Below are 12,129 nucleotides of genomic sequence, written 5' to 3' on the forward strand. Positions count from 1 at the left end.
GTTACCATAAAGAACAGTCACTGACCAGTTCTGTTTTTAACGCTTTGTACTTCCTCCAAGAACAGGAATTCACAGTTATCTCCAAGTAGAAGAGGCCCAGCCTCCCTCTGTAGGAATGCTGCCAGGGAGATCAGAGCATCTGGACAACGTGAGGTCAGATGGCGAAGTAGCCAACTGCTCAGGTTTGACCCTGGGAAACCTGAGCTAAAACCTGCACTGCACACTGTGTGCCCGCTCTAAGCTTCCGTCTTCACATTTGTGAAGTGGGCCGTAACAATCCCCTCTGTCTCACAGGGCTGTGTGAGAGGAGTGAACGAGATCGCAAACTGGAGAAGTGCCCGGCACAATGCCTAGCATACAGCAAGAGCCCACTAAATACTAGCTATATGGTTATTAAGACTGGTTCCCTCCAAACCTAAAACCTAGACTTTGCTTCACTTATTTCTTACTTTTAAAAGACTATGACCATTTTAAGTAAGCATGCAATGATTAGGAGGAAAAAAAAAAAAAGTAGAATAGCAAATTCTCACATTTATCCCAGTTTTCTGTGAAAACCACTGACAACCAGTTTCCCACAGGACAGTCACCCGTGAAATGCCAGGCTGGTTTAAACACCTCCAATAACATGTCGGTTATTCATCATCATACAGTGGCACAGTGTTACGCTCATGTAAAATACGACAGGTACTCTTCGATATGTTATAAAGTACGTCAAATTGACTGATTACCTTTCTACGATGCTTCCTTAAATCACTAGGCTGATCGACGCATGCAAAGAAATGAAGAGAAACCAGATTTACTGCACACTTTGAAGTTAAAAATTCAAGGAATACAGGCAAATATATTAAAATGGGAATGATAGGACAGACACAAGTAAGAAAAAATTTAGAAAAATGTAATTGGATATAGAACATTTTCTTCACCACAAAATTTAAACATTAGTTACTAAAGATTTACAGGAGAAAACACTGTGAACTATTACTCAATAAGATAAAATCCTATTTCAATGTATGAGTTATTAAAATACGGCATTTGTTATAATAAAGGGCCCTAATAATTGTATATTCTAAGCTAAAATTCTCTTTAAGTTACTTTTCTCTAATAAAAGACACATTATAATTTAAAATACCATTCAAATTGATAAGAAAGTTATTGCAGTAACTATTATAAAACTGAAAAAACCTAGTTTTGGTTAATCACCTATTGGACATTAATGTAAAATCCTTACCTAGAAGTTGATTATATAACTTCTCAAAAAATAAATTTATTATTTAAAGCAATGTACCCTGTGAAAATATATAAAAACAAAAGCTAGAATATCAGGTAGACTGTTTACAGCCTATGATTCATGTAAAATATTCAAGCAAAAAATAAGTCCATTAGAGGTATACTATAAATTGATTAAAGTTATAATCTTGAATGCAATCATCAAAATCAAAATATGTACGCTTGTGTAAAGCTTCTAGTAATTCTACACTTAGCAAATTATTTATTTAGGAAATAATTCATTTACAGATCCTATATAATAATTGATTATAGATATAATATAACTTGAGTAAAAACACTAACCATTTATATCATGCCTGTATTCCTATCTAGAATGCAGTGATACCCTAATTACAATTTATTACTACTAAGAAAAAAACACTACTAAACCCACTACTAAAATCGTCATCTAGCACGGATGCCCATATCATCTACAACACGCTGCGGTCTGGTTCCCTGAGCAGGCTGTGAAGAACCACTATTAGCGGGAGGTGGAACTGGGAGGGGAGTTGGATGAGTAAACTATAGATTGATGGAGACCAGAAGTCTGGATTAAAAATAAATCTGGAGGTGGCTAAAATAATAAAACAAACACAAAAATGATACAAGAAATCAAAACTAGTGATAGATGCACACAGGCTGACTGCCAGTATACAGAAAAGAAACACATACAACTGTTTTTACAAATTCTCTAGAAGGAAATGAGCCTGAAACCACAAATGAAACTGTCAAAAGAGTTTAAAAGATTAGCTCATGGGACCAATAGATGGCATAGTGGTTATGTCACTGGACTCCTAAATAGCTGACCATGGTTTGAGTCCCTGACCTGGTGGCTTGAAACTCACACCAAGCACATATGTGTACATGCTCAAGATCCTAGGAGGAGAACGAAGAAGGGATTGCAGTGTGGCCATTCTCCCAGGGGAAGATTTTTCACTTTCCCTCTCACTGTGTCTGTCTCTCTCTATCCAGAGAGCATGTGCACTCTAAGGCAAACACCTCTACCAAAAAAAAAAAAAAAAAAGGATTAGTTCATTAACTAACGACGACAATTATTAAAATAGTACGTCATATTCTCCAACATAGATGGGCTATGACTGAAAAGCTTCATAGTTGATTTAATTATATGCTGGCTAACAGTGTAGCTACAACTGAAAATGGATGGCAATGGGGGAAAAAAAGATGACAGAAGTGCAGTTAAAAAAGCATGTTGTAAAGTTAACCTCATGGGAAATCTAACTGCATAAGCAATGAACTTACAAAACCTAAACCAAATACACGAGGAGAAGATTAAATGTTCTTTGAAGCTGCATGTGGTCACAAACATCACGAAGTCGCTTCACTTCCAGGTTAGAAGTGACCCTGAGCTGAGTGAAGACACCCACTCACTTCCTTAGGCTGTAACATACTGAGACGTAGTAATGGCCTCGCACGCAGAACCCGTACTGCACTTTCCTTTGGACAGTGTGTGTGCTCTGGGACCTCATTTGGGCTTTTAGCATCTGGCTCCCCATACACATGTTTCTATCCACTCCATTTACTTTGTCAGCTCTGTATATGTAGAAAGCAGAAAACTTCCCTTCTGGGTGCCCACACTTACTGTCACACAAATACACAGAGGTGAGCTCACCTGGTGGTCCAACTGTTTAAACTCGTTCGTACAGCTGACTGATCAAACACTGACTAGTATTTGAAACCATGAACTTGGAATAACAAATGTCACTTGATTTTCTTCTGGGTTAAAACAAAAACAAAAACAGAAACAAAACTGACCATGCCCAAGACTTCAAACAGGAGTGCTGAGGGAGGACAACCACTTACCAGAGTCATGATCCCCAGTCTGTCCACCTCCCTGGCTGGGCTGTGAGGCATCCTTCTCGGGGTGGAACGACCACTGCCTGGAGGGGAGGAGCCAGCCAACGAGGAGGCGGGATAGGGGGGGATGGAGCTCATTGATCTAAAACGACCAAGGTTGTCCAGACTTCCACTGCCAACTCTACTTTCAATCTCCTCTGCCCGCTGCTCTGTGTTTTCCTTTTCTTCTTGTATCAACCTAAAACAGAAACAAAAGTTGTTGGTTGCCCTGTCTTAACCACCCAACAGATGAATGCGTTTGGATTAAAAAAAAAAAACATCTGCTTACACTCTCTATTATGGTTACTAAATTCCAATAACAAGTTGCTCAATTAACACTTCTGTAAAAACATTCTATTATACTTTTTATATTTAATATACTGAATTTTAAAACAACATAAAATAAATCTTTCATCAAGTCTTGTTAAGATGGTTCTGGTATCATCTGTTTTTTAAACATTTACTTCTTGGGGCTAGCAGATGCATAATGGTTACATTGCTGGACTCCTTATGGCCAACTGCAGTTCGAGTCCTGGACCCAGTAGCTTGAAAATCATGTCAGGCATGTGTGCATGTATGCCCAAGATCCCAAAAAGAGAATGGAGAAGGGATTACAGTGTGGTTACCCACCGCCCTTGGTGGGAGGGGGTTGGTGTGTGTGACTTCTCTGTCTGTCTGTCTGTCTCTCTCTCTCTCTCTCTCCAGCAAGCACATGCACCATAAGGCAAAAAAAAAAAATCTCTTAAAAAAAAAAAAAAAGTTTACGTCTTTCATGAGACAGAGATAAGCACCTTAACAGGGTCTGGTGCCACGATCCTTCCCCAGCTTTCCCCAAGAGCCACAGCCCTGGGAACATGCCTGACATTTACAAATAGAACTAGGAACCACACGTGCATCTTCCATATGGACCAATAATCACTTGAGCAGCACATTACTGCTGCACACCTGAGCCACCCCCTCCATGTCTGACTTTTCTTATTCACATCAAAGTTTTCAAAGGGGCTAAGTGGCAACTTTTTTTACGACTGCAACTAGAATTTCCTTACTGAGCAATGAGACATTTACATTTTACAACCTCCCTGATTCTTGAAATATTAATGAGATTAAAAAGGTTCAAACACCCACTCTTTGAGCATTCGTGGGTAATGGATGAATTTTCATAGGCTACATTAATTTGATATAACGAAAGGCAAGAATGAGTGAGAATATGCAAACCTGAAGCCCACCACTTTTCTGTGCAGGGTTGCTGTGTGACAAGGACCTGAAAATGTGACACCCCAAAGGGTACACTACAAGCAGCCTCTCCAAGGCTAAGGATGCACATTGGCAGGTAATGCCAAGCGGACACTCGGGCTGGAAGGAGTGATAAGCAGCTCTCCCTCTCACTTCCCAACACACGTTCCGCCTTCCGTGGGCCCTGGACCATGTGATCTGACTCTTCCCTAAGTGTGCTGCACCATTCTCTGCACTGCCTGTGGCAGGAACCCAGAGGGCACTCCTGGCTACCTTCTCTTTCTGCCTCTCCAGAGTCTTCACCCACCCCTGCGTCGGGGCGGCAGGCCCCAGCCCTTCTCTTCAGCTCTCAGGGCAGTGGTGTGAACCAAGCTGACTCTGGTGGATACAAAGTCCCTCAGCACCCTCCAGCTGTGTCATCAGCCTTTAGGCAGAGGGATTTAATACCTCTCGCCTCCTACGATACTCTACACAAAAGTACTAGGACCAAGGCTCAGGGCAGAGGACTCTGGCTGCTAACTTCACAATCAAAAGCAATCTCAAAACTTAAAATTCTTGATGGAATCTAATTAAGTTCCATTATTATGGAGCAAATGTACAGTATTTTTTTCTAGACTTTCCCAGGCAGAACGAGGTTTCTTAGCGACAGTCCCATTTCCCGGAGTGCCGAGCACAGCAATGCATACCTGATCTCCTTGTTGATGGCATCCAGCTGCTCCTGGAGCATCATGGCTAAGGTCTGGGCGTCGGCCTGGCCACTGGGTGACAAAAGATCCACCGAGCTCAGGAGGGTGTCCCTGTCCTCTTCGCCATCAGACACGTCGACGTCGCTCTCGAACGCTTGTGCTACATTCGCCAGCACACTAGCCTGTTGGGCGCGTTCCCAGTCCTGTTCATTAAGAGTCTGTACCTAGAAACAGGAAAACGGAGTCTTAGCGAACTGACCATAACATCAGTTAGAAGAACTTGTTAGAAATTGATCAGAAATTTTAAAACAGTTAAATGGAAGCCCAAATGACTATGGAAAAATGAGTCATGCTTTTAAAGTGCTGACATCCGTCAGCATGCAATATTCAAGAAATGGGAGCGGATAATCCACTCCTTAGGGTACCTTGTCATATTGACATCTTAATGAGCGTGTGGGGCATTTCTAACATGTGATTCACAAAAAGGAGATGACAAAGTCAGAGACAAAAACTAAAAATTTTAAAAATGCATGTGGGCTGGCCCCTGGTCTAGTATGTAGTTAAGGAAGATGGAGCCCAAGTGACTAACCGCAGTTCAAACCTTGGTCCCAGAAGTTTGAAAAACATTCTAGCGCATATATGTGCACGCCCAAAATCCCAACAGGATGGAGAAATGGGGAAGGGATGGTGCCAAGAACACACCTCATTGGAGGGTGCTTTCTCCTATTCTTTCTCTCTAGTCTCTGGTGAGTGCACATACCCTCTCACAATCAAAAAAAGAAGTCAGCCATGCTAATAGGAAGTGAAAAGTGATCCATTTAAACCCACATCAGTTGAGCTCATCTCTGCTGCCATAACATTTCACAAGTGTTATCAAGTAACATAGTAATCTGAGTTTCCAAATCCTCCCTGTTCTGAGGCTGGTACCAATAAGCACCGAAAAATGCAAGGGTAGCAAGACAAAGGGAAGAGGAGCAGCCCGGCCCAGCTTGTAACAGCAAGCTGGCAGGCTAAGTTTCTAGGGAAGCAGTTTGTGTAGGAAACGCAAACAGTCATTATTTGCAAACAGAACACAGAAAAAGCACGCCTGGCGGGGACGTGATCCCCCAATGACCGTCTCACATGCACCCTGGCTCGTCAAACCTCTGACAGCTTCTCTCCACTCTCACTCTCACTCTCACTCTCAGCTGACAGTCTTACTTCCCACTTCACGGACACAAATCAGGCCCCACACTGTGTCCTCCTATCCGAGGCCAGCCCATCTGCACACTGGGCCAACTGAAACCTCCTGCTGTTATTTCTCCCTCTTTCTGGACAACCAGTTTTCCACTGCTCATCTCCATCAGCACATGAACATTTTCTCCCATAAAAATAACAAAAGAGAAACCACAAAATCTTCCCCCCACCAGCCTGGGTCTCCGTGCACCTGCCACTCCTCCTCTCTGCTGCTATCTGAACGACACTTCTCCTGCGAGAGTCCCTATTCTGTCTCCACTTCCTTTTCTCCCATTTTCTTGAATTTGCTGAGGGCCAACTCTGAGCACCTCCTGTCCAACAGAACCATACTGGGTCGTCGGAAAAGTCATGACACATTTTTGCATAGAAAAACATGTTATGACTTTTGCAATGACTCAATACTTTATGGAAATTCCTACCAATCCCACATCTAAATCCACTAGCTGCCCTCAGTCTCATCTGCCCACCTTCTGCCCTGGGGCCCTTACTCACTTGGCCCCAGGGTCAACCCTTACTACCCCTTCCTGCTTTAACCCCACCGTGCTGGACACTCTCCAGCTCCCACCGGCTCCTTCTCAACCTTCCTAACACATCATTCTGGAGTGCCCCCTGGCTCCATCCTTGGGCCTGTGGTGCACTCATCTTGTCTTGGACCCTTAAATGCCATCTCTATGTGCATGACCCCACATTTAACCTCGCTCTAAACCTCCCTGGGGCCCACCAGACAGCTACCCTTGGATATCTGAGCACAGGCAAGGCTCACCTCGTCTTCCCCCACACCTGCAGTCCTCCTCATCTCAGGAAACGGACCGCCCTTTCAGCGGCTCAGGCCTAAACCCTTGGAGTCACACTTGTGCCTCTTCTCTTTCCTTCACACTCTGTATCCAATCCCTCAGCAAATCTTGTTGGCATTACCTAAGAATATACCATAAAGGCTACTTCTCTTTCCCCACATCTTCCTCAACTCGTGCTACAACTCAAGTCCTTCTGGGCTCTCTTCCCTGCTGATTACCATCTGACACACAGAGGTGGCTTCACAGGTCTCCAACCTCTCTAACATCTCCCCCTTTAAGAGGTGGTGGGCCACTCTCACCCTGCTCCCTCGAGTGTGGGCAGAACTCGGCACTTCCTCAGCATAAACTGAAAGAATAAATCAAAGTGGAGGTGTGCAATTCCCAGACTAGGACTTGCTCAAAGGCCCTGGGGCTTTTTCCTGCTTGCTCTCAGAATGCGAGCTCTGGGGGAAGCAGTGTCATATTGTGAGGACCTTCAAGTAGCACTAAGGACAGGTACAAAGGGCCAGGAACTAAGGCCTCCCCTCCACCCCAAGCCACGTGAGTATGCAGAGGAGTACAGCCTCCAGTTCATCGAGCCTCCTGAGGACTGCAACCTCAGGAGGCCCTGAGCCAGAATCCTCCTGCGAGGCTGCTCCTGAATTCACAGACACCGTGAAGTATAAAATGTTCTTTGTTTTAAAGCACTAAGCTTGGTAGGAACTTGTTACACAGCAACAGATAACTGATACACACACCATGCTTTACTTTCTTTACTGCTCGTCTTTTCTCACTAAAATGTGTGCTCTGGGGTGTAGGAATTTTGTCTGTTTTTTAAGTACCAATGTAAACCTAGGTCTGTGAGGGTGCTTGGCCCAAACCAGCTATTCAATGACTATGGGTGCTCAATGATACAGAAGTATATCAAAACACGGGACCAGCAGGTGGTGTCGTAGTTAAAGTGCTGGACACTCCCACATGGCTGACCATGGTTCGAGTACTGGACCTGGTGGTTTGCTTTCTCCCTTTCTCTCTCTGTATCTCTGTGTGTGTCTATCTCTGGTCAAATTAAAATTAATTATTGAATAAATAAAATTAAGTAACAGATTATTTTTTTAAAAAGAAAAAAGCATATCAAAACACATGCTGTTGTACAGAGCAAAGAATAAAGGTGTCCAAACTTTTAAATGTGGGTTTTCACTAAATGATGAATCATTCATTAATTTAGCCACAGTGGGCGCACTGCTGAGATACATACTAAGACACTATACTCTGCAGGCTGGGACCACACAGGAGGCGCTGGTTCCACTCCTGGTCCAACCTAAAGACTGGGGATGACGGCATGTGCCTGTGACCCTAGCACCTTTGGAGTACGTGCAGGAGGACCTGGAGCTGGAGGAGGACCACACGGTGAGACCCCCCACCTGAAGAAGAGCCAGGTGTAGAAAGAAAAGGGAAAGATAAAGCATGTCCTCAAAGCCAACTCTTAGCTAGAAAAAGGAAAATGGGATGAGGGAAAGAAAGTGACCTAGCAACACTTCTACTCCAAAGCCGTCTCCAAAATGTAGGGTAGGTAGGCGATTCTTATGTCAGCAGAGGTATTTCACAGGAAGGCCTTGCCTTGGAAGGCTCATCTCGCAGAGCTGCCAGACGGCCTTTCTGGGGGCGCCGCAACACTGAGCTGGTGCTGTAGGAATCTGTGTGACCGTCTGCCACAGGGAACCTGAAATCTGGGACACTGCCCAAGTGGGGTCGGCTGAAACATGAAAAAAAAAAAAAAAAAGATGGTCATTATTAGAAGAAAAAATAAACTGACTTTCTGACTTTTAGTCAAGCCAGAACCTATCAAGTTGGAAATCAAGTACATTGTGCCTTAAACAGCATGGGGGTTAGGGTACCAACCCCTTTGTGAAGTCAAAAAATCCACAAATAACTTTTGAGTTACCAAAAATTAAACTACTAACAGACTACTGCTGATCAGAGGCCTTACCAGTAACACAAACAGTCCACTAACACATATTCTGGATGTTCCGTAGGTATTATATACTCTATTATTACAATAAAGTAGGCTAGAGGAAAGAAAATGTTACTAAGAAATTCATTTTTAAAATATATTTACAACATTCACTGGAGGAAAAAATAAAAGCAAAACCCATTTTAAGTGGATCCCTACAGTCCAAATCTATCCTGTTCCAGGGTCCACTGTAACTCACACAGGAGAAGGTCTCCTTTTTTCTTGCTCAACACTTTCACCCACTCTGGACCAAGGTAGACTTTAGCACTACCACTGGAAGCTTCAGCATCCAGAAAACCAATGCAGACTGCTACAGCTACAGAGAACAGAGTACAGCCAGCGCTCTGGGGTCTGACAGACCTGTGACCCATCTTGGATTCCTCTCTAGGCCAAGATGTTCAGCCACTGAGTTCTGCTCTACTTTGTCCGTGGCTGACGAAGAAGCATAACTATACATCATTTCCAGCCTTCAATGCTCTTACTTCCCATTTGGGCTAAGACATGTGGTATGAGTCAATTAGCCACAAATGCCTCCCATCTGCAGTACTACCTAGAGCACAGCTAACAGGCACCTGAGGTCTCAGCTGCAGAAGCCCCCCTGTGCCACAGCTGGGAGCTCCTACACACTGGATCTGGCAGCTTCCATCAGTGTCTGTCAATCAAAAGCACAGTTCAGTTATAGTAATAGTCAACCCCCGACTGAATATGTGTTCAGTTATAGTAACAGTCAACCCCCGACTGAATAAATCCCCTGGGGAGAGGTGGGTGGGGCCCTGCGAGATGGAGGGGCTGATGTAATCTGATCACAGTTAAGAAGGAGACCCCTCCTAGCCCCCCTGATCTACAGAAAGGGCCAGTGGGACATGCCATCATATCTACCCTGGGGTTGCACTCCTCAGTATGTTTTACAGAAATGTCTCTGAGTATTATCTATTTATTATGTATTCGTAAAATATCAACATCTAGGGGCCAGCAGGTGGCATGGTGGTTAAGGGGCTGGATTTCCACATGGCCAACCACAGTTTAAGTCCAGACCTGGCAGCTTGCTTTCTCACTTTCCCCCTCTCTCTGTCTCCTCCTCTGGTGAGAATACATGCACTATAGTAAATTAAAAATAATAATTATAATAATAAATTGAATTTTTAAAAAGAGAAAAAAAGGCATCAGTCTAGAACTTCCCTTTGACGATGACTATCTTTCTACTTCCCTTATTCCCTCATTCCTATGGAAACCACTTGTTCCTAGTCGATATGACTTCCAACTTAATTGCTTTGGGGCCGTGGCACATTTTAGGATTGAACAGAAGCTGTGCATGTGCAGAACTGTGCATCCAATTTTGGATAGTTCCCGAAACCTCTGCAGTCTACCAGGTCTCTGAACCTTGATGGCTCCTCTAGGCAGGCTTTCCTCCAACTCAGCCACCACCCTGTGTGTAGTCTTTTCCATATGCCCATAAGAATATGGAAGCCCACCCATCACCTTTCTTTTCTACTCCTCAGTCACAGAGATCTTTTCTTGCTGGCAAAGATCACAAAATCGTGGTGCCTGATTTTGCTGTCAAGTCACACAAAACAAGCCAAGTCAGCCCCTGCTGCCACCTTCTCTCCTCCCTACTCAAGGCCTCCATGCTCCCTTAAAATGGAGCATGACACTGTGACATCTTCCCCCTTCTCTACGACTGCTCCTGCTACAAAATCTCTACAAATGCCTCCTTGAAACAAACCTCAAACCTTCTTATCCAGCCTCTTTTGACTAAAGTTCTCTGACTTGGTGCATCCCACCAGCTTCCCCTAGGCCCCTGGAGCAAAGGGTCCACATGTCACATTTCACCTTTAAGGTATCAGTTATTGTCCCGGTGCAATGGTTAAGTGTTGTGCACTGGGAGCTGGAACCCACACTGCCAGCTGTGCTTCAAGTCCTGGCCCCGGCGGCGTGAAAAGCATGGTAGGCATGTGTAGGTGTGCCCAAAATCTTGACAGAAGAGAAACGGAGGAGAAGGGATTACAGCATGAGCACACCCCACTGGGGGGCTTTCTCCCTCTCCCTGGCTAGCTCATGCTCCCTACAGCAATACAAAAAAAGGGCAAATGCGGGCAAGCCTCCATTTTACAATTTCCCCCTTAACCTAACTGCCCCTGCAAGTTCTGACATCTCTCTCCTTCCCTTCCGTGGAACCTTATCATTCTAAAGAGGAATGCACACTGCACCTGCCTCCTCCTCACCTACTTCTTCCCACAATACTTTGCAAACACACGTCTTACTTCCTCGAGCTACAGCTCTGCTTTTACCATAATGGCCATGCCAACCATCACCACAGAAGACAGTCATTACCAATCACTGGCTCTTCTCTGTCTTTGTCTTCCTCAGCATTTCCTCTCTGTAAGGATAATACTCTTCAGCACCATTGGCACTCCACAGGTTTTACATATAGTAAAAACGTCTGGCTCTGATTCTCTGTGTTTACACTGATTTCTACTCTTGTTTTCCAGAAATTTGGGAAGGATAGGCCATAAGAGACCCCAGACATTCAGGGTACCCTAAACTTTCAATTCAGATATGTTTTTATAGACTCTGAGCTTCCTCCCAAGTCATATTTCAAGAAGGAGCCTGTTTCCTGTGGGCTAATGTCAGCAGCTAACCATGTCAGTAACTTTTGCTAAAGGTAAACTCACAAGTGATGACCATTTTCTTCAACGAACACAAAAATTTAATACCTTAACGAGTACAACTGCCTTTATAACAATGAGTAGAAAAATAAGGACTCTGGGCAGTTTAGAAGCTGGGCAGTCTACTGGATTCATTCATGAGCCCGGTGCTTCCCCTACATTAGCCATTCAAAGTCACATCTCAATAGATGTAAAAATGACTACACATCATGAACTGTCACTGTCTACACAAGTACTGACAAGTACTGAAAACGCCAAGTACTGTACTAAATCCAGGAACATCCAAGCATCTCTCAGCTCTAGCTGTGTGAGTCTAGCTGCTCCCTTCACAATCCTATTCTATGGATGTGGCTTCCGCCCTCATGAAGACTGTTCCTTCATCTCTTATCTTGGGCTTTGTC

The 12,129-nt window shown here is 44.1% G+C and overlaps 1 protein-coding gene across 6 annotated transcripts in view; it reads right to left on the reverse strand.

The window, feature by feature from the left end:
• PPFIA1 (PPFI scaffold protein A1) overlaps positions 1–12,129 on the reverse strand; it is a 122,458-nt gene that overhangs the window by 38,988 nt on the left and 71,341 nt on the right. For 4 of the 6 annotated variants that reach the window (XM_027769382.1, XM_027769381.1, XM_027769380.1 and 1 more), the window contains 4 exons: positions 8,669–8,804; positions 5,040–5,263; positions 3,088–3,319; positions 729–758 (listed from right to left, as the gene is read on the reverse strand). In XM_027769382.1, the coding sequence (XP_027625183.1) occupies positions 729–758; positions 3,088–3,319; positions 5,040–5,263; positions 8,669–8,804 (622 nt within the window). The remainder of the gene's footprint in view (positions 1–728; positions 759–3,087; positions 3,320–5,039; positions 5,264–8,668; positions 8,805–12,129) is intronic. The other 2 variants (XM_006171236.3, XM_014585324.2) reach the window with 1 other exon arrangement.

The sequence above is a fragment of the Tupaia chinensis genome, unplaced genomic scaffold (genome assembly GCF_000334495.1).
Source record: "Tupaia chinensis unplaced genomic scaffold, TupChi_1.0 Scaffold149501_1, whole genome shotgun sequence".
Taxonomy (NCBI): Eukaryota; Metazoa; Chordata; class Mammalia; order Scandentia; family Tupaiidae; genus Tupaia; species Tupaia belangeri.